Genomic DNA, 21,178 nt, shown 5'->3' with positions numbered 1-21,178 from the left:
CAAAATATCCACTCAAACAGCACATACACTGACACAGACACACTACGTACACTGGCACAGACACACTACGTACACTCACACATACACACTACGTACACACACATACACACTGACAAATAATATCCACTCAAACAGCACATACACTCACACAGGCGCACTTCGAGCACACACACTACGTACACTCATACATACACACTGACACATGATATACACTCAAACATCACAAACACTCACACCTACACACTACGTAAACTCACACATACACACTGACACACTACATATATACTCAAACAGCATTTACACTCAAGGCGACACACATCGCCTATACTCACGCAGCACATAAACACATGAATACTAAAATGAATATTGCAATATGGAATCATTGACCAGATACAATAGAATGAGTAGATGTTCTTTCGCCAGTCAAACATATCACAGCGTACCACAGCGTGGCAACAAAAGGCTCAGGAAGGCTCACCTCTTGAAAGTACAACTCATAACTATATCAGCATTCATTTTTTTGTTAATAGTTCTGATGTGCTTCTTGTTGTTGAGAAATGCGAGGACACAGTAGCAGAGGGGCAATCAACACGTCATCATACAGTCATGTTCAGAACGCCACGTGTCAACATGTCAAGAAAACATTACGCATACCACCACAATCTTCTCGAGGCGCTGTAGTTCACTGAATGTAAAAGTCAAGTTTCCACCCTTGCCGAACTAAGCTGGATTTTCTGGGCTCGATTGCAGCGACCCAGTGACTTTTAAGGGTAATGTCCCTTCTTTGGCCCTCCTATTGACCAATGTGAGTCCACCTCAAATGTCATTTGCATTTGGTTCAAACAAAATGGTGGTGCCCAATCAATACGATCTGATCGATAATCAAGATCTATATTGTAATCAAACGGTTCTTACTTCGAGAAGTGCATCAAATCACGTGGGAACCTTGATTTAAAAAATGAAAAGATTTGGAAAATATCTGTTTACGCTTAGTTGACGGTACACATGTTTTGCAAAACCTGTAATAGAACCGGATGTCGATTCGATTTTGTTTGGACTATTCATAGACTCGTTAGTCCCTCCAAAATATAACTCCATAATTCCAGCCTTGTTCTGCAAGGGTGAAAACTGGACATGTATAGTCAGTTAACTCCCTTGCCTCGGGAAGATGACCACCAAGGAAGGTTTTGGGACTCCTTCGTCACAGTTACACCCGAATAAGGCGCGTTGTTCGTGTGTGCCAATTCCTATCCGAGCCCTACCAACTGTTTCACATGACTGAACATGTTCCTCCAAGCTCGGTCACCTTCTTCTCATACTCCTCCACCTCGATGATGTAGGACAGTGGTGGCCATCGGTTCTCCTCCACGTATACCTCGTTGTCGCCTTTCAGCATATTGAACTCTGGCCTCTGGGAGAACGCTATGTAGTTGGACGAGATGAAGTGCAGGCACCATTTAGACAGCTGCGCGGCGTTGTGGCGCTACAGAGAAACATTAAGAGAGCAGTGTACGACAGGGCAACCAAGAATGAGCTTCAAATATATACCATGAAGGGAATGAAGGCGTTGTGGAGATACGATAACATAAAATGCCTGAAGTTATTTCCTGAGCGATTACTGAAACTTGATATTGGTACAAATGGAAGCATTTTTTAAAAGGTGCCTTAATCTTGATTTCTAAAGATTACCTTTGAAACCGTGTAAAAATAAAAATAAAAATGATAAAGGTACCATATGCAAAAGAGTGAGTGAGTTTGGTTTTACGCCGTTTTTAATAGAATTCTAGTTGTCACGCCATGTCAGCATCATGTGGGAGAAAAGTAACGGGCAGGTATGGTACAGAAAAACCTAGAAACATAATTGGGGCGAAACGGGGTTCGAACCCACAATCATAGGTTGCTGGTGTACCCAAGGGACGCAACTCAGTACAGCGAGTGCCCTGTCCTGATATACAAATGAATGTAGATTTATAATGGCACTATCGTGATGATGTTTAGTATCCCTACCTGTGCTGTTAGCAGGAGTCCGATGACGTCAATGTCGGACTTCTCGATGTTCTTGGTACAGCTCCGGTCAACTTCCTTGGTGATGTACAACTCACACAGGTTCACGAGGCGAGGTTGACAGTATTCATCCGCCAGGACTAATATCCCGACCGCGTCACCACCTTCAATCGGGGCGTGGTCCGTGTAGAGATACTCCAATAACGCGAGGAAGCACTCACAGCTTGTGTTTTGAATCTTTAGCTGGAAGAGTTACACATTGTTCTGTCATGAACATGGTCTGATTACGTTTCAAGAGCAGACATGACACATACGTAGAGAGGACATACGTTTTGAGGGAGTGATTTGGCTTTTACGCCGCGTTTATTGTATTCCAGTTATATCACGGCAAGTAAGCTTTATGTGGGTGGAAAGCCTGAAGTGATATAGTTCTCAGACGTTAACCACTTTAGTGAAACCCACGAGCGCGGGTATGGTGCTGATAAACCTAGAAACATAATCGGGGCGAATCGGGATAGGTTCACGGCGCGCCCTGGACCCGCGTTGGAATAAATGACATTTTGCTACAGAGGGCCTACATTTGTATACCTTTGATTAAAAAACGTCCTAAAAAGGTACCTTCAATCAACTACTTGGCATCGATAAACAACAACTGTCCATTCCAAGTGTGTCACTTTGTCACTAAACGTCCTTAAAGGTAGCTGCCTGATTGGCATGGTGCCACCGTCTTGTACACCTCCATACAAGTTGGCTGGTCAGCCTGCATTCATATAACATGTAATCCGTAATCCGCTGGCGGGCACAATATAGATCACATGTTGCTGCACAAACTAACTCATAAATAAACGATCACAAAGTTCGAACCACCACCACCACCATGCTGGGGCATACCTTGCACATTCCCGACTTAAAAGCCTCCATGAAAGCACCTCCAAACATGGCAGCCATGACGTCACATCGAGATACGAGGACAACCTTGTGAGCGTACACCTCGATCCCTGAAATAGATGAGATCTCAAGACTCACACAGTTTTCAGCACGGAAAAGATTCAAGTTTACAAACCATTTGAACCAAATAAAGACACGTTGTCCTGCCTCGGCCTGGGTACGGGGGTACAGTACCACAACAACTTCTATGAACTAGCTAATAGGTTTTACTGCCATCTATTTCATGTGAACTTGATTCAATTACAAACACGGTTTCCCTGCGTCTTGTCCGTTGGTGGGCAATGTAGATGACTTTAACTCGACACTTTACACTCATTCCAGTATTACAAGGACTTTGGTGATGCTGGTTACAAGTTTTTGCTTCAAACTATAAGCTTGTTAATACTCAGATGTAGGAGTGAGTGAGTTGGGTTTAACGCCGCTTTTAACAGTATTCCAGTTATATCATTGCGTGTCAGCTTAATGTGGGAGGAAGGCCCGAAGTGATGCAGGTCTCAGACGTTTACCACTTCGGTGAAACCCACGAGCATGGGTATGGTGCTGACAAACCTAGAAACAAAATCGGGGCGAACCGGGATTCGAACCAACAATCATAGGTTTCTGGCGTGCCCAAGGGACGCAACTCTGCACAGCGAATCGCGGCGCCTTAGACGACTGGGCCACCCGTGCCCCCCTCAGATGTAGTGAGAACTTGAACACCAATATTATTGCGCAGGAATTAAATAAATAAATGATATCAAGAGATTCCCTAAAGCAGCCTGATGACAATGGTCTATCAAACATCCTTACCTCCAATGTCGAAAACGACATCAGCTTCCTCTGGCTTGTTGAAGTACAGCTCCTTCATCTTGGCCGCCGTCTCGTCGTTGAGGAAGGTGCCGATGCTGGGATTGAGGACCTCTTCTTCGTTCAACACGTTGTGGCAAATCGTCACCAGCTGGGGAAGTCGGAAGATCTTGGCCACCCTGATGACGTCTTGAAGGCATTGTTCACTGACGTCATCCGGCAGTCGGGGAGTTCCTGAAAAACAGATAGAGCTCCTGTAAAACAGATAGACTGTGTTCTCATGGGTTCCTGTAAACATTTACACCTGATATTTTACTTTCTAGACCAAGTATTTGGCAATTTCTGTAAAACAGAACGTCTGTCAATGGTAACATGATGCTTTCCAACAAATGAAGGATAATTTATTGGTTAGAAGTGTATTATTTGTTTGCGATTTTAGCAATTTAATGTTTCTGGATAGGGTTTCATAAAGGGACGTGCCCCGGACCTAATGTTTAACAAGTAGGCACAGGAACAACTGGCTTCATCAATATTACGACGAGAGAGACGTTTTACAAATTGTATCAAAGTGGGGAATAGACCCCGTGCCTACGGCGTGACGAATGAACTTATTAACCACTATAGGTTACACCCGTGAAGATCCGGGAAGGTCTTCAGCAACCCATGCTTGCCGTAATAGGCAACTATGTTTGTCGTAAGAGGTGACTAACGGAATCGGGTGGTCAGGCTCGCTGACCAGATTGATGCATGCCATCGTATCCCAACTGCGTAGATCGATGCCCTTTCTATCAACCACTAGTTCGCCTGGACGAACACGACTGCTTACCGGAACGCCTTCCTCAAAGCGATCTTAGCTCAAAGACGACCAAAACTTAATGCCTTAACATAGATTTACGACAATCCTGAAGCTAAGATCGCTTTGTGAAACTGGGCCCATGCCGCTTTGTAATATCTGGAAGGTTTCTCACTAAAGTGTGACATATTATTCACTCACTCACTGTGTCAGGTTTCATTTCACACAGAACATGGCGGCAACGAAGTATGCATACCCGTATAGAGGAACTCCAGCACGTGTGTGAATGTGGCGGCAGCGATGTCAGCGCTGAGCTGAATAGTCACGTGACCTGGCTTTGTCTTGCAGTCTGTGTCAGACACAAAGGTGATGCCCTCCACCTTGCCCGAGTTGAGGTCCTCCCGGGTCAAGGTCTCCGTTTCCTTGATCTTTGTCAGCTGGTTGGTCTGAACAAAAAACGTAGTTTGAATATTTGAACACTGTTTGAAGGGCATCTCCAAAGAACATATCTCTCCTTCTTTTCTTTGTCGGGACTCGTCGCCTAAAAACAACCAGAACCGATTCCCACAATTGGTAAATAGTATGTAGTCCATATTTGATGTCGCCCCCACGATATTGCTGGAATACTCCTAATCCCGACCTAAACTCACACTCAATTAGTCAATCGTGTCTCTATCAAGACTGTAAATGAGACTTCTTAAAATACCATAGTACTAATGCCAGTTGTTATTATAGAATACACATACACTCTACATCAAAGGCATATGTTGGTCGTTTCGTTGATTTGATGTTTGACGCCGCACCATTTCAGCTATATGACGGCGGTCTGTGTATAATCTAGTCTGTGCCGGACAATCTAGTGATTGAGATCATGAGCAACGACACTCGCTATTGGAATACGATGACATGCATCAACCAAGTCAGAGAGCCTGACCACCCAATCCCGTTAGTCACCTTTTACGGCAAGCATGGGTTGCTGAAGACCAGTTCTAACCCGGATCTTCACGGGTTCAAAAGAATATGTCAATTAGTGGGAAGAGCGATATTACATCAGCACCACAATGAACCATTACCTTTTTAGTAAATGGCAGCTGCAGGATTTGGGCGAAGAACTTTGACGCTGAGGACAACAGGAGCTTGTGGGCGTCCAGTTGATGCCTGTCCCCCAGGAGGAAGGTGACGTCCGAGAACTTTGGGTCCTCCAGGAGCTGGTACCAGTGTTCAGCAAACTTGGACGTCTCTATCTCCGTCCACGGGGCCCGGCCTATAATAGTAGCATGGTAATTGATACGAATAACACAAGCATTCACAATATTGATTTTACAGTTTACAAAAACTAATCAATATATCACATGGCTTTGCAGTGACAGTCATTGTAAAAGCACTAAAACGAATTTATCGGTTTAATCTGTAAAAGCAGGATGCCAGTGGTTCCCGCCCTTAGCAGTGCCAGGATCACTGACAGTGGGTTTGAATTTCAAAATCGCCCTGATTTTGACCCTTTCAGTGTTAGACTTTACCTGCAATAGTATCAAGACAATAAAAAAACGAACATTGACAACAGTTATTTTTTCACCACTACTATTTTCCCGATGCAAGGGCGTTAACTGACTTTAAAAGTCCAGTTTCCACCCTTGCCAAACTAGGCTTGAATTCCGGAGTTACATTCTGACTGGACTGACGAGTCTATACATGGTCCAATCAGAATCGCGTATCGACCTAGACATCCGGTTCGTAAACAACATGGTTTCAATGTGCAGATTTACAGGATTTGCAAAGCATGTGTACCACCAACTGGGCGTCGATAGATATTTTGCAAATCTGTTAATGTTTTAAATCAAGGTGGCCAAGTGTTGTGTTTTTAATCAAGCTGCTTACGTGATTACATGCACTTCGTGAGGTAAGACCCGTTTGATAACAATATAGAGCTTGATTATCGGTCAGATCGTCCTGACTGGGCGCCGCCATTTTGTTTGAAGCAAATGCCAGCGATATGAGAGATGGAATCTGATTGGTCAATAGGAAGGACATATAAGGGACATAACTCGTAATAGCTACTGGTGGCGCTACGATCGAGTCAAGAAATTCCAGCCTAGTTCGGCAAGGATGGAATAGTCAGTTTACGTCCTTGCCTAAGCAAGATGGACAATGTTGATCAAGCCGTTTTATCAATATCATTCGGTGAAAGGGAGATAATTAACAGAGAGGATAGTCTTCGGAAAGTATGTCCCTTCCACATTCAGTTCCATCACACACCCAGTGTTCCTGAACACTGTTCCAGCCAGCCGTATTTATCTTCTAGTGTATCTAGAGTAGTAGTGTGTGCATACCTGCAGGGGGCATCACCGGGGGCAGAGGCATAGGTTTCTTGAATCTTCCAAAGATGTTGAAAGTCTTCGGTACTGATGGCTTATTCAATCCTAATTTAATCTGAAAGAGTGACATATTCCTGAAACAACAATTACATGCAATAGAACAATAGCTATTAATCGGGGTCTATGCTCCACGATCTAGACGCATCTTCAGTCAAGGCCTCGACATTGTAGCACGTGTCCTGTGTGAGACATTGTTTCTGTTTTATCTTAATAATTGTTAACTGCTCCCCTGACAAACAATGACATTTGAGCTAGCAGACAAGTGGCTTTTCGAGAACACCTGGTGTCATCATTGATTTAATTATCCATTAATATAATACTAATTTGACTTTTACGCCTAATGGAATTCTCTGGAGTTGACGTTTAATATTTAAAGCTTCTTGAATCAATGTGCCTGAGCCTTGTGCTCATAATAATACGCACTCTATGTTATTTTCTAATAGACTTTTGATATAAACACATGGTCCAGGTGAAAGGCGCTTCAAAATGCCTTGTTGGAATAGGAGAATTCATTTCGGCGTTTGGGTTTTCTCAAATATTCATGTATTATTTCTGAAGCTTCAGTAAAGGTTACTTACAGCTCTCTCAAAACATTCCTTCACTCCTGTAAAGGCCAGAGAACTTGTTTCTAAATACGTCATTCCAAGTGACGAAGCCAATGCTGCGCCTTCATTGAATGCTACCGTGGTCTTATCCCCGTCTCCTCGACGCAAATCTGAAACAAAAGTTAGATGAAAGGCAATGAAAATAATGAAAGTCATTTGGGGAAGATGGCCGTCAAATGAATACGAAGCTATTACTTAACAAATATTAATAGCGAACGTGATACCTGTGTTTCCAGATGTGTTACATTGGAACCCCATGGCATCATGGCTCAGAAAGCCATCTTCAGTGTTTGTGTGTGGTGCAAACACTTCTTAGAAGTAATATAACATGGTTTGAAACCCGTGAAGATGAGGGTTAGAATTGGTCTTCACCAACTCATGCTTGTCGTTTGAGGTGACTTATGGGTTCGGGTGGTTAGGATCGATGACTTAATTGATGCATGTCATCGTATCCCAATCGCGTAGATCGATGCTCATGATGCCAATCACTGGACTGTCTGGGCCTGACATGTTATCTACAGACCGCTATCATATAGCTAGAATCTTGTCGAGTGTGGCGTCAAACAACACAAACAAACAAAACAAATATACTTTGTTTAATGGTTAGACATCGATTAAAGTCCTTCATCGAAAAACACAAACAGGTCAAATGACATCATGTCAAATTGTTACATGATGTTAAAATAGTATGATAGGAAATGTTCTTTGAAAGTTTCAACATTTGCCAATGACAAAACCCCTTAGTTTTGTACCTTAGTTAAAATGTACCAAGGCCTTTGCTAACCTGTCTTGCAGCCGACGATTACTTTTGGCGTGTTCGGGCAGTGATGCTGTACTTCAGGGTACCACTTCTCACGGATGTTCTCGAAGGAGTCTCTGTTCTTGATATCAAAACACACGAGGAACACGTCGGTCTGGGGGTAGGACAAGGGGCGGAGCCGGTCATAATCCTCCTGGAGATATTAGCAGAAAAAAGCTTCTTTTAGGATTTTTTTAAAAAAAACATCAAAGGACATTTTATCGTCAAGTTTGTGCCATCTGTCATCTAATATTTGGGCTTTGAAGAAAACAGTTTCTCTGTGAATGGAACCCGTACTGAGTGTGGGAGGTGACTAAATGGATCGGGTGGTCAGGCGTTGTGACTTGATTGCTAATGTGTCATCTTCACCCGACGGTCGTCATAATATCATTCACTGATTTTAACCCGTGAGGTTCCTAGTTAAAATTGATCTTCTGCAACCCATGCTTGTCATAAGTCGCGACTAACGGGATCGGGTGGTCAGGTTCGCTGACATGGTCGATGCATGTCCTCGTATCCCAATTTCGTAGATCGATGCTCATGATGTCAATCACCGGATTGTCTGGTCCAGACTATATTATTTAAAGACAATCGTCATATAAACTGGGAGATTGCTGAATGAGGCGTTAACCTACACAAAAGCGGTCACTGATTCCTCTTATCAAGGCGTAAATAACACAAACAAACAAGAAGGTATTACTTCAGTCTAACTCCCATATTGTAAGGCAAGAATGCATGGCGAGTTATATATTTTTTGGTAGGATAGTTTGACCATTTTGACCATATTTTTACAGGGGCGTTTTGACTAAAGTTACTGTCAATTGCTCAACGTTGTATATTGTTGAAAACATGGAAACTGAGTATGTTCGCAACAGTATGAATTACATTATGGTAATACGTAACAATATTTAAGAATTGACAAAATCGGAGGCAAACGATTTAAGAATTGACAAAATCGGAGGATAAAATATTCCAACGATCGCTCACACTATCAACCATTGGTCTGTCTGATGTAAACGTGTTGCCATAATTCTTGTATTAATGACAACGACAGTTTACAGTATTGGGCCCTTTTTATGAGTATTATGATGAACATTTAAGCTGATTATGATTACTTTACCTGCCCGCCTGTGTCCCAGAGACCTAAGCTTATAATTTCACCGTCAACCATCACGTTGGCGTCGTAGTTGTCAAACACCGTTGGGATGTACCCTGCCGGATAGGAGCCTGTTGTGTATGCAATGAGAAGACAACTCTTCCCAACTCCACCGTCACCGACAACAATTAGCTTGATTGCCTTCATATTACTGTCAAAACAAGAATTTACAAACATGGAATGAACAACAAACCTAACAATTAAATGAGTGAGTATTGTTTAACGCCGCTTTTAGCAATATTCCAGCAACACCAGAAATGGGACACCAGAAACTGGTTTTCAAGCATTGTATGTATGTGGCGATTCGAACGCGGGCATACGACGTATTGAGCGAAACCTTAACTACGATGCTACCCCACCACCCCTAATGATTAAATTCCTGCAAGACCATTAAAGGATTTACGGTCAAGAAACTGAATTAATTCGGGTTTTGCCCTAATGTTGCTGTAAATATATAGACTACCGACACAAAAAGGGAACTGATAAAATTATCGTGGAGGAGTAATGACGATAAATGTCTGTAAAATTAATTTCGGGGGTGTAGATCAATTTCTGGTGTGTCCACCATGTTGGACGATGCCTTGCTTGATGGCATACTGTTGTTTAACATGCGTATTGTTGCCCTTGGTATTCCGCCTGAAGAGCTACCCAATCTGGGCCACGTTGGCGGGTGCTGGCGTACACTCTTCGCCCGAGAACATCCCACAGATGCTCTTTTATGGACATGTCAGGGGTATTCCGATTCTCGCCGGAGATAATCGGTGACGACCTCGGCGCGATGTGGTCTGACATTGTCATCGTGCAGTTCCTGCCGATAATTCTAGCGAATGGAACAACGACAGGATGCAAGATTTTGTCAAATGTTCATTCACAGTAACCAAATTAGTTCGCCTGTCGAGTGTGATACCACCCCACATCATGACACAACAAACCCCATACCGATCATGGTCACGAACTGTTGCCCTGGCGTACCGCTCGCCGCTACCTCGCCAACAACGTTTTCTGCCATCTGTGAATCGAAGGGAAACCTTGAATCGTATGTAAACCCGGTGTAGCGCCATTGGCGCACATCCCGCCCCTGGTGTTGCCTAGGCAACCCTAATCCTTTTCGTCTATGGTAAACTGTTAGGGTCACATCCTTCACAGGAGGTCTTGCTTTCAGGGGACTGCATAGAGTCGGTTTTAAACGGTAGATATTGACATTCGCCTTCCTGTTATTGTACAGCATTCTCTATTGATAACAGGAGCAGATTTGAATGTTTTGCTTGCAGAATTGGTGTATTGAGACGATATTGTATATGTGTCATTTTAAGGCTTGCCACAGCAGTGTCTCATTGCAGTCCTATTTGTTTAACGATACTTGTCCCTCAGAAATTACACTTCGTTTGCCAAACTTCCATGCAACTTGGGAAATTGACGCCATCCACATCCCACTGTCGTACTCTCACTTTCGTCTATTCATTGAGAAACTGTCTCGGAGCCATTTTCAAGAGGTGCTGAGCTCATTTCATTAGAGAGTTCACTTGGGTTTCTGTGTGACGTGCATCACGTGATGTTTATGATCACATGGTGCGTTCAGATGCAACGCCACTGTATTGTAAATGTACTTCTGAACGATTGCTACATTCGAATTATAAGTTCCCTTATTTTTTGTCGGTAGTAATATATATATATATATATATATATATATATATATATATATATATATATATATATATATATATATATATATATATAGGGCCGTAACAGGTGACTATGCTTGTCACGATTAACGGGATCGGGAGGCGACTAACGGGATCGGGTGGTCAGGCTCTCTTACTTGGTTGATGCATGTTTTCAAGTTCCCTTATTTTTTGTCGGTAGTAATATATATAACGGGGCCGTAAAAGGTGACTATGCTTGTCACGATTAACGGGATCTGGAGGCGACTAACGGGATCGGGTGGTCAGGCTCTCTTACTTGGTTGATGTATGTTTTCAAGCACTGGATTGTTTTGATTGACTCGATTATTTACAGACCGCCGTCGTATAGCTGGAATATTGGTGGCTGCGGCTTTAAATAACAAACAAATAAGTACAAACTTATATACATATGTTGCGATAGGTGTTCCAAACAAGACCGTCTGGAAAGCGAGGTTTCCGTGTTTACAAGGTCCAGACTGGCTAACAAGGTATTACTCTTTACATATTTTGTGCTATATTTGTTCCTATGTGTTAACAGTACTTAGGTAAAATGACATCAGAATGTAAACAGAATTATGTTGATAGCATCCTTTGGGCAGAACACCAATGTCTGATATTGAACTGAATTAACCAGATCGGAGACCAAACAAATCAAACGTAGATAGACATGCGTGTAAACATGAAATGTACTTACTAGTATTGTCTCCGGACACCGTATCTCACTGCCAAATTTAAGAAACAAAGCAGGTTGACGTATAATGCCTATATGAACCAGGGATATGAGTTAAAAATACCAGCCAATCGTGTTGGCGTCTCCTGTTATTATATTTAGATTCTATTTGTGGACATTCGTCAGAGGAAGTAGGTGGCGCTGTTGGCTGCCATGGCCGCCTCCTTGTTCAGTTTGACATCGAAATCTCGGGACTACAGTATAAAGCTGACCAGAATCAATATGACATGTTTGGTCGTTGAAACCATGCGTGCAGAACTGACACCGCTGTCTCAGGCTTATTTGCATTCCTCGTGACCTCTTGATTGTAAACAAACGCGCTTATTTTGAAATCAGAGCAGACTGACCTAATGCAAGCCTTTCAGTGCGCTTTAACACATTGTTTGGCCTAAGTTGTGGGTATGTTACTACAACAACAGCGAAGAGAATGATAATATATATTTGTTCATCTTTACACATCAAAGTGAGCATTCCACTAGCTCTCCATAGGGATTTGATAACAAGAGCCGTACAACCAATGTGAACAAAGGATGAATTCGCAAGCGTAAACATTTTACACGTAGAAAGACATTTTCTCAGTGAAAGTTAACCATTTCATGACATATATTAATCTACATGTGTAGACTTTTCAAAAATGAAACGGATGAAAAATACATGTAATTTCTTTAATGCATTGTAAGATGTGACATCTGACATCGTCACATGTCGCTGGTCCGTGGCAGAAGTACTTGGAATTCTGGGTAGGAGAGAGGGGAATATCATCAATGTTACCGGAACTGCACTGGCGGCAATATTTTCTTACACTCTCTCCTCAACGGATTCATGCCATCTTAAGGAAATGAAAGCTATTCTTCCTGTTTTTGAACACTGAACATTGTATGAAGACGACAATAACTGTACATTCACATTTATTGATGAATAGATTACAGATTAGTGCCTGGACATGTTAATCCGATGCCAGTTATTGCCTTTCAACTACAACTGGGAATGTTAAATCTAGATCTACTTCGCATACAGCCAGCTGCAGATCGCTATCCGGTCCGTAGCTCTGTATATCGATCCTGCTGCACTTGTCCCAAACATCTCGGTGCCGTTGAATCACTTGCCAAATAAGAGCGATTCGTTTGGTTTGTTGTTTAACGCCGCACTCAGCAATATTACAGTTATAACGATGAGTACTGACCATACAATCCAGTGATTGATATGTGAGCAACCATCCGCGACTTCGGGATACATGACACGTCATCTACCAAGTCACCGAGTCTGACCATCCGATCCTTTTGGTCTCCTTTTACGACCTTTATACCTTGCTGGAGACCTATTCTATCCAGACCGCCTCCATGGTCTAGTGGTAGAGCGTCCGCCCGGAGAGCGGAAGGTCCGGGGTTCGATCCCCGACCGCGTCATACCAAAAGTCGTTAAAAGATGGAACTTGTTGTTACCCTATCTGGCGCTCGGCATTAAGGGGCTAAAACAAGGACTGGTCGGCTCGGAGTCAGTATACTGTGTCTGAGTGGGGAATTCATGTTAAACTGCGGCATGGTATCTCAGCGAGTTAGCACTATAAATCGGCATCAGTCCGGACAAGTACAAGCAGCCACACACTAGACCACGGAGGCGGTCTTTTCGTGGTGGAGTTAAACATACTCTTACAGCAAAGACAAATAGAATTGTTTTCTGCTGTTGCCCATGTAATCATTTCAGCAATTATCAATTGTTCTCTTGTTTCGTTCAACAATCCATCTTTTGTAAAACCTTTAAATCCCGACTGTACATTATCGAGGATTTATAAATATTAAACTACATTATCACTATCACTCCGCTACTTTTCTCCGGGCTGACGCTCTACCACTAGACTTCTGAAGCGGTCCATTTCATGATCGAATAACTAAAGTATTATGAAAGAATCGAGTAGACCTTAAAGTAGTATGCATGTAAGTAGGTAGCCATGTTTATATACAACAGGATATACTGGTCATGGATATGGCAGACATTGTGTATACATTTTCCCAAACGCGAGGAAAGTCTGCGCATACATGTGATCACCTGTTTTGATCCAAGATGTCTGACGGCCGAAATATTTATAACGAACTACGGTTGCAACAAACTCGCAATAGGGGTCCCTTTGAGTTCGTTATAACCGTAGTTTCACTGTCTGAAAACTTTAAAACTGAACTTTAAAAAGAACATTTCAATAACGACAGAATTACTCCTGGGAACAGCATATCGCTCCAGGTTACAATGTTACAGTTATGTCACAGCTACTTCAAAGCTTTTCCACACGGCACTGCTACAGCACAGATCTGCTTCCGAATCATATCCATCTTCCCGAGGCAAGATAGTTAACTGACTATAAAAGTCCAGTTTCCACCCTTGGCGAACTAGGTTGGAATTCCTGGGCTCGATCGTAGCGCCACCAGTGGCTATTACCAGTTATGTCCCTTCTAAGCCTCTCCTATGGACCAATCAGATTCCACCTCTCGTATCACTTGCGTTTGCCGCACACAAAATGGTGGCGCCAAGTCAAAACGATCGGATCGATTATCAAGATCTCTATTGTGATAAAACGGGTCTTAAATCGCGAAATGCTTCAAATCACGTGAGCACCTTGATTTAAAACATGAAAAGATTTGGAAAATAACTGTTGATATCGAGTTGGCGGTGCACATGCTTTGCAAATCCTGCAATCGACCGAAATCTGCATGACAGTTTACGAACCGGATTTCGATTACGGTGCGCCAGTTTGATTGGACTATGCACAAACTCGATAGTCCAGCCAAAATTTATCATTACTCCATAATACCAGCCTAGTTCGGCAATATTGGAAACAGGACTTTTATAGTCAGTTAACTCTCTTACCTCGGGAAGATGAATCATATCGCACCTATGTCACAGTTATAAAACATATATTTCACAGCATGTCTGGTGTCCACCACCGTGATAGTGCTGGCATATTGCTAGAAGTGGTATAAAACAATACTCAGTCGCTCAACTTCACTGTTATTTTACAGTCATATAAAACCCTATTTTTACAGTCATATCACAGCTATTTCACAGACATATCACAGCTATGTTATTGTTTCGTACATCCGCATAATGAACGTGTAGTAATTCCTATCCGGGTACTGCAGTGCGTCACCTGATAGGACATTTCCCATGTGATGCACACGATCAGCATAAACATCCAATGATGAGTCTGTTTATGAAATTGTTCACATGACTGAACACAGTCCTCCTAGTTTGGACACCTTCTTCTCATACTCCTCCACCTTGTTGAGGTAGGCCACTGGCGGCCATCGGTTCTCCTCCACGTATACCTTGTTGTAGCCTTTCAACATGATGAACTCTGACCTCTTGGAGAACGCTATGTAGTTGGACGAGATGAAGTGCAGGCACCATTTAGACAGCTGCGCGGCGTTGCAGCGCTACAAAAAAACGTAACAAGCAAGCAGAGGTAAGGCTACCAAAAACTGGCTGCATATATTTACAGGAGGGGAATCGAACTCGGGTCTTTGCCATGCCGGACAAATAGTAGACTGGGCTACCCAACTGCCCACGTCCTTGATCAATTACACCAGTGTTTACTGGTGAAGACTTTCATGTTTTCTGAAAGTTGAAACGATGTAAAAGTTAAGTAAATGAGTGTCTCGATAGCGTTATCTTCATAATGTAATATAACCCTACCTGTGCTGTCAGTAGGAGGCCGATGACGTCAACGTTGGATTTCTCGATGTTCTTGGTACAGCTCCGGTCAACTTCCTTGGTGAAGTATAACTCACACAGGTTCACGAGGCGAGGTTGACAGTATTCATCCGCCAGGACTAATATCCCGACCGCATCACCACCTTCAATCGGGGCGTGGTCCGTGTAGATATACTCCACTAACGCAAGGAAACACTCGCAGCTTGTGTTTGGAATCTTCACCTGGAACAAAACCAGTGAATTTCTAAATTTCATCTTCTAACAATCAATATATAGTTTCTAATATATCATATTCTTTATCCTTTTAACACTTTGGGAAACTGAAGAGCTTTCACATTACACAAATGTACGACCCATTTCTCTTCACAAATGTCCTAAGAGAATAGATATATAATCTAGAATCACGACCCATGAAGATCTAGACGGAGAACAGGTTTCAGCAACGCATACTTTCAAAAAGAAGCGTCTATGCTTGTCGTAAGATGCGACTAAAGGGATCGGGTGGTCAGGTTCGCTGACTTGGTTGATGCATGTCATCGTATGCCAGTTGCGATGCTCATGATGTAAATCACTCGATTGTCTGGTTCAGACACGATTATTTACAGACCGCGGTCATATAACTGGAATATTGGTGAGTGCGGCGTTAAACAACAAACAAACAAATATATTAAAAAAATTCTATAAAATTACACTTTGTCCACTGAGTGTCTGTTTACGTACAAATCAATAATTATATTACCGTGCCGACTTTACAGATTAATAATAAATATTCACGATGATTTGCAGATGCGAGGACATACCTTGCACATTCCAGACTGAAAAGCCTCCATGAAAGAACCTCCAAACATGGCGGCCATGACATCACATCGAGACATGAGGACAACCTTGTGTGCGTACACCTCGAAACCTAAATCAGATGACCTCCGGACTCACAAAGTATCCAGCACGAAACAGACCATCAAAGTTACATAATCGTTTAAACACAAGCACACATAGTATCATGAGCTTCCAAAAACATTGAAATTACAATGGGGTAGTGCCCGCCTTTACCTCCAATGTCGAAAACCACATCAGCTTCCTCTGGTTGGTTGAAGTAGAGCTCCTTCATCTTGAACGCCGTCTCGTCGTTGAGGAAGGCGCTGATTGTGGAATTAAGGATATCCTCGTCGTTCAACACGTTGCGGCAAATCGTCATCAGCTGGGGAAGTCTGAATATCTTGGCCACCCTGATGAGGTCTTCAAGGTGTTCATCACTGACATCATCCGATAGTCGGGGAGTTCCTTTAAAACCAGAAAGGAAATGTTCTCATGGACTCCTGTAAACGTGCGCCTGCTATTTTCTGAGATGGAATTCACAGAGACTCGAACTAGACCAAGTATTTGGCAACCAGAAACTACTCACTATGTGGAAAAAACACAGTATTTCCTTCTGACTGCATGACCTCGGAAGTTCCACAACATACAAATGCCATGTAACTTCGACACGTAACATTATTTTTGTCAGGAGAAAGGCCCCATTCTATCCTAATCCAGGTCGAAAACACCTAAGACCGAGTGGTTACAAAATCTGACCTGGCTAACTGTTTGCCATCTTACCCCGATGATATGGGCCTTTGCTTGTGCTATAAAGCAGCTGTTTGCTTGACCTGGACTCGATTTTGCAAAGACCATTTATACAGCTTTGAACTACTGCATAAAACTCGACTTCGTCCTATTTAACACAGAAAAGGACTGGGAATTAATGCCTACCCGTATAGAGGAACTCCAGCACGTGTGTAAATGTGGCGGAAGTGATGTCAGTGCTGAGCCGAATAGTCACGTGACCTGGCTTTGTCTTGCAGTCTGTGTCGGACACAAAGGTGATGCCCTCCACCTTGCCTGAGTTGAGGTCATCCAAGGTTATAACCTCTGTCTCCTTGACCTTTGTCAGCCTCTTGGTCTGAATGAAAACACTACCTGTTGAATATTTAAGTACAAAACACAGATGAAAGATCACATATATGCGTCGTTTGTGGACCACGGGTTATTAAAGTGGTAAAAGCTTTCGTTCGTCACGCCAAAGAGTCTGGACCCATTTCGCCATGTGGAGAAACAATGTTAGACTGACATTAATCCCAGAAATAGATGTACATTATATAAATAGATAAATAAATATATATATATATATATACAAAATAAAAAAATTCCAAATGGAGCCCAGAACAATCCTTAAGTTGAGGATAGACTCGCACAATGTGTGACGTGACGTTATGTTGCTGGAATATTGATAAAGTAAGGATAAAGTAAAGATAAAGGCATTTTGTAATGTTACCATATTATTTGTTTTTAACAAGAAAAAGACAAACTGAAAACAGACCAGGTTCGTTAGCGAGATGGTCGTTTTTTGGTAATGAAACATCACAACGAACCCTTACCTTTCTAGTAAATGGCAGCTGCAGGATTTGGGCGAAGAACTTTGACGCTGAGGACAACAGGAGCTTGTGGGCGTCCAGTTGATGTCTGTCCCCCAGGAGGAAGGTGACGTCCGAGAACTTGGGGTTCTCCAGGAGTTGGTACCAGTGTTCAGCAAACTTGGACGCCTCTATCTCCGGCAACGGGGCTGGCTCTACAGTGGTATCATGATGATTATCAACAAATACCTGACGCATGGAAGATATTAACTATACAGTAATACTTCACGATGCCAGGCATCGACCAAACGGTAGTTTGAATCCATCAGTTACACATGTAAAGTCGTACAGATATCTCATACACTGTTGTTTTACTGAGGACAGTGCCTACAATCTTATTTCGGCTATTGGTCAGTTACTGTTGATGTAGCAGAGTGTACATACCTGCAGGTGGCTTCGCTGGAGGAAGTGGCAGAGGTTTCTTGAATTTTCTTAACCTGGTTCGCTTCTTCAGGGCTTCATGATACTTAAATCCAAATTTGACCTGAAAGGTATCCATGCATCTTTCACCAATGACATACGAGACAATCCATCATTTCAGTGAGGTCACACTTATTTGCAACAGTATATTGTACAATCAAAATATCTCGGGATTCAGTGAAATTAATGCATCTGGTGGGGTGGGGTCTGCATACATTTAAAAAACACATAAGCAAACGTACTTACGGCTCCCTCGAAACATTTTTCAACACCTGTCATAGCCAGGGCACTTGTTTCAAAGTAATTCGCTCCCAATGACCAAGCTAATGCTAAGCCTTCTCTGTAGGACACTGCTGTCTTGTCACCGATACCTTTACGCAAGTCTGGAATAACAATGTACATTACACTACGGTTATAACGAACTTAAAGGAATCACTAATTTTAGTTCGTAATTACCGTTGTGCGTTATGAGTATATTTGCAGCATATATACAGCACATGGTCAGGACAAAAAAAATATGTTTGTTATATCCGTCAGTTCGTCATAAGCGTGTTCGTTATAAACATAGTTTACTGTATATAAGTTGTCAGCTTACTTCGAGGGGAATACGGTTTGACGGACCCTCTGTGTGGTCTGGTCGTGTTCCACGAGAGATATGCCTTCAGCGAATTTATCTTACAGCCATGTTTTCATTTATCACAATTTGATCATGATTGAAATCGTTTGTTTGTGGCCATAATGCCACACAACAATGTGTTTAGGTTTAGCTCCGGCACATTACGTACATCAAAATCTGCGTTATTATACATATCGGGACGCCGTTGTAAGGAGCTTGAATGGCAGAATGCCTACGGACCCGTGGTTGATATTATGAGCGACGAAACGATGACTCACAACCAACAGAGTCACAGAGCCTGACCACCCGAATCAATAGGTCACCTTGTACAACACATGTCGCTGGTGGTCAAAGACTGACCTGCAGAGGGCAGTAGTGCTCTACCTCTGACCACTCGAATCGATACGTCGCCGTGTACAACACTCGCCTGTCTTGCAGCCGACGATTACTGTTGCCGTATGAGGGCAGAAGTGATCGACTTCAGGGTACCACTTCTTACGGATGTTCTCGAAGGATTCTCTGTTCGTGACATCAAAACACACGAGGGAAACGTCGGTCTGGGGGTAGGACAAGGGGCGGAACCGGTCATAATCTTCCTGGAGATATAAATAATACTTCTAAATTAATTTCAAGAAACAAAGGACAAATGAAGGTGTTCATGACTGCTACATTAATACTGTTACGGTTTTATGATAAACACTTTCTCTTTTCTCTTCATGATCAGGACCTCACGCCACCACTACTACTACCACTCAACCCCCCTACCCCCCCCCCCCCCCCCCCCCCCCCCCCCCCCCCCCACCACCACCACCACCACCGCCACGCACCACCACCCACCGCCACCACCACCCCTCCAGCCGGACTACAGAATGCCAATTGACCCGATTGAAGCTTTTATCAATGCAGTTGGCATCGACTAGTAGAGTTGTCACCTTAGATCTCTCCTCTCCTAGAATTATTCTGTCAGTGTATCCTTATTAACTTCTCAAAAAACAATGTGATGCTGATCCATCAGCTCTAACCTCAACACCCCAACACCCTAACACCCCCGACTACAGTCTGCCAATTGATCCGATTACTTTACCTGCCGATGATACGGGGTAGAACAAACAAAACAAACAAACGAAACTTACATGCCCGGCTGTGTCCCAGAGTCCCAGGCAAATGGGTTCGCCGTCGACCACGAGTGTTGAGTTGTAGTTGTCAAAGACCGTGGACTTGTACTCTTCCGGCATGGAGCCTGTGCTGAACCCAATTAGAAGACAAGTCTTCCCAACTGCTTCGTCACCGACAGCCACCAGTTTGAAAGTTTTCATGAAGCTGTCAATACAAGAGTTTAGTAAACTACCGAATAGGATTTGATCAACAACACTACACTTACGGTCCCAAACTTAATATGATACCTGTGTCAAATATATTGCCATGGGATAACCATGTCTACATTTCAACATAACATATGTACCTTGAGGCTTTATCTCACGACGCTCTTCCACACTGATTCAAAGCTGAAGTAACATACCGGGTGGATATAATACCTTTATAAACCAGCTTATAATAATACACGCCTATCGCGGTCTCGGTTCCTGTTACTATGTTTAGATATTATTTGCGAACATTCATGAAAGAAAGTAGATGACGCACTAAACTGTCATGGCCGACACCTCGACGTTTAACAATGGAACCTTTATAACACAGTTCGAGGCTGTACAATAGTGAGTTCAGCATTAAGGGCCTATCATTTTATATACCCTGAAGAGTCTGTAGGTGGTGAGTGTCTGGGATTTTATCCAAAACAAATTATCATGGGAAAAGCTTTAAAGTGAGTGCGTGAGTGAATTTAGTTTTACGCCGCTTTTAGCATAACTGAATGATTATTTCAGCAATATCATGGCGGGGGATACCTGTAATGGGCTTCACACATGGTACCATTGGCGTGACGAGCGAACGCATTACCCACTAGGCTACCCGACCGCACCAAAGCTTTAAAGATATAATTGTGCTATTAAATTGTTTTTGCCTACCACAAATAATATATTGTTCTAAGGTGCGTTTGTTTAGTTTATGTGTAGGCTCGTAGTTTTTCTGAAAGTAAAATATCTGGTTTTGCAGATG

General features: G+C 42.8%; 2 protein-coding genes across 2 annotated transcripts; both read right to left on the bottom strand.

Moving 5' to 3' along the window:
* Nucleotides 1-712: 712 nt before the first annotated feature.
* On the bottom strand, nt 713-11,905 carry LOC139463878 (rho-related protein racA-like). The gene is made up of 11 exons (XM_071245288.1): nt 11,843-11,905; nt 9,431-9,617; nt 8,296-8,464; nt 7,485-7,621; nt 6,862-6,961; nt 5,605-5,795; nt 4,788-4,977; nt 3,742-3,972; nt 2,896-3,002; nt 2,008-2,247; nt 713-1,483 (listed from the first exon to the last, which is right to left on the bottom strand). Exons 2-11 carry the CDS (start codon nt 9,611-9,613, stop codon nt 1,271-1,273), a joined length of 1,761 nt encoding a protein of 586 aa, XP_071101389.1. The 5' UTR covers nt 9,614-9,617; nt 11,843-11,905; the 3' UTR covers nt 713-1,270.
* Nucleotides 11,906-12,617: 712 nt separating this feature from the next.
* On the bottom strand, nt 12,618-20,566 carry LOC139463420 (rho-related protein racA-like). Its single transcript, XM_071244678.1, has 11 exons — nt 20,529-20,566; nt 20,200-20,386; nt 19,494-19,662; nt 18,697-18,833; nt 18,415-18,514; nt 17,995-18,185; nt 17,330-17,519; nt 16,631-16,861; nt 16,381-16,487; nt 15,563-15,802; nt 12,618-15,303 (listed from the first exon to the last, which is right to left on the bottom strand). Exons 2-11 carry the CDS (start codon nt 20,380-20,382, stop codon nt 15,091-15,093), a joined length of 1,761 nt encoding a protein of 586 aa, XP_071100779.1. The 5' UTR covers nt 20,383-20,386; nt 20,529-20,566; the 3' UTR covers nt 12,618-15,090.
* Nucleotides 20,567-21,178: the final 612 nt, after the last annotated feature.

This window comes from Haliotis cracherodii, unplaced genomic scaffold, assembly GCF_022045235.1.
Source record: "Haliotis cracherodii isolate W230 unplaced genomic scaffold, xgHalCrac1.p SCAF_16, whole genome shotgun sequence".
NCBI lineage: Eukaryota > Metazoa > Mollusca > Gastropoda > Lepetellida > Haliotidae > Haliotis > Haliotis cracherodii.
The sequence above is the reverse complement of the archived record's forward strand: the minus strand, read 5'-3'. Positions and strand labels throughout refer to the sequence as shown.

What these genes read in the sequence shown, in the direction of transcription:
- LOC139463878 (XM_071245288.1), bottom strand. Translation starts at nt 9,613, where the DNA reads ATGAAGGCAATCAAGCTAATTGTTGTCGGTGACGGTGGAGTTGGGAAG. An exon ending in TCTGGGACACAGGCGGGCAG is followed by an intron (nt 8,465 to 9,430) that starts GTAAAGTAATCA and finishes TAATATCTCCAG; the next exon opens with GAGGATTATGACCGGCTCCG. An exon ending in TTAAGTCGGGAATGTGCAAG is followed by an intron (nt 2,248 to 2,895) that starts GTATGCCCCAGC and finishes TAACTCTTCCAG; the next exon opens with CTAAAGATTCAAAACACAAG.
- LOC139463420 (XM_071244678.1), bottom strand. Translation starts at nt 20,382, where the DNA reads ATGAAAACTTTCAAACTGGTGGCTGTCGGTGACGAAGCAGTTGGGAAG. An exon ending in AGCTGCCATTTACTAGAAAG is followed by an intron (nt 17,520 to 17,994) that starts GTAAGGGTTCGT and finishes GTTTTCATTCAG; the next exon opens with ACCAAGAGGCTGACAAAGGT. An exon ending in TTCAGTCTGGAATGTGCAAG is followed by an intron (nt 15,803 to 16,380) that starts GTATGTCCTCGC and finishes GTTTTGTTCCAG; the next exon opens with GTGAAGATTCCAAACACAAG.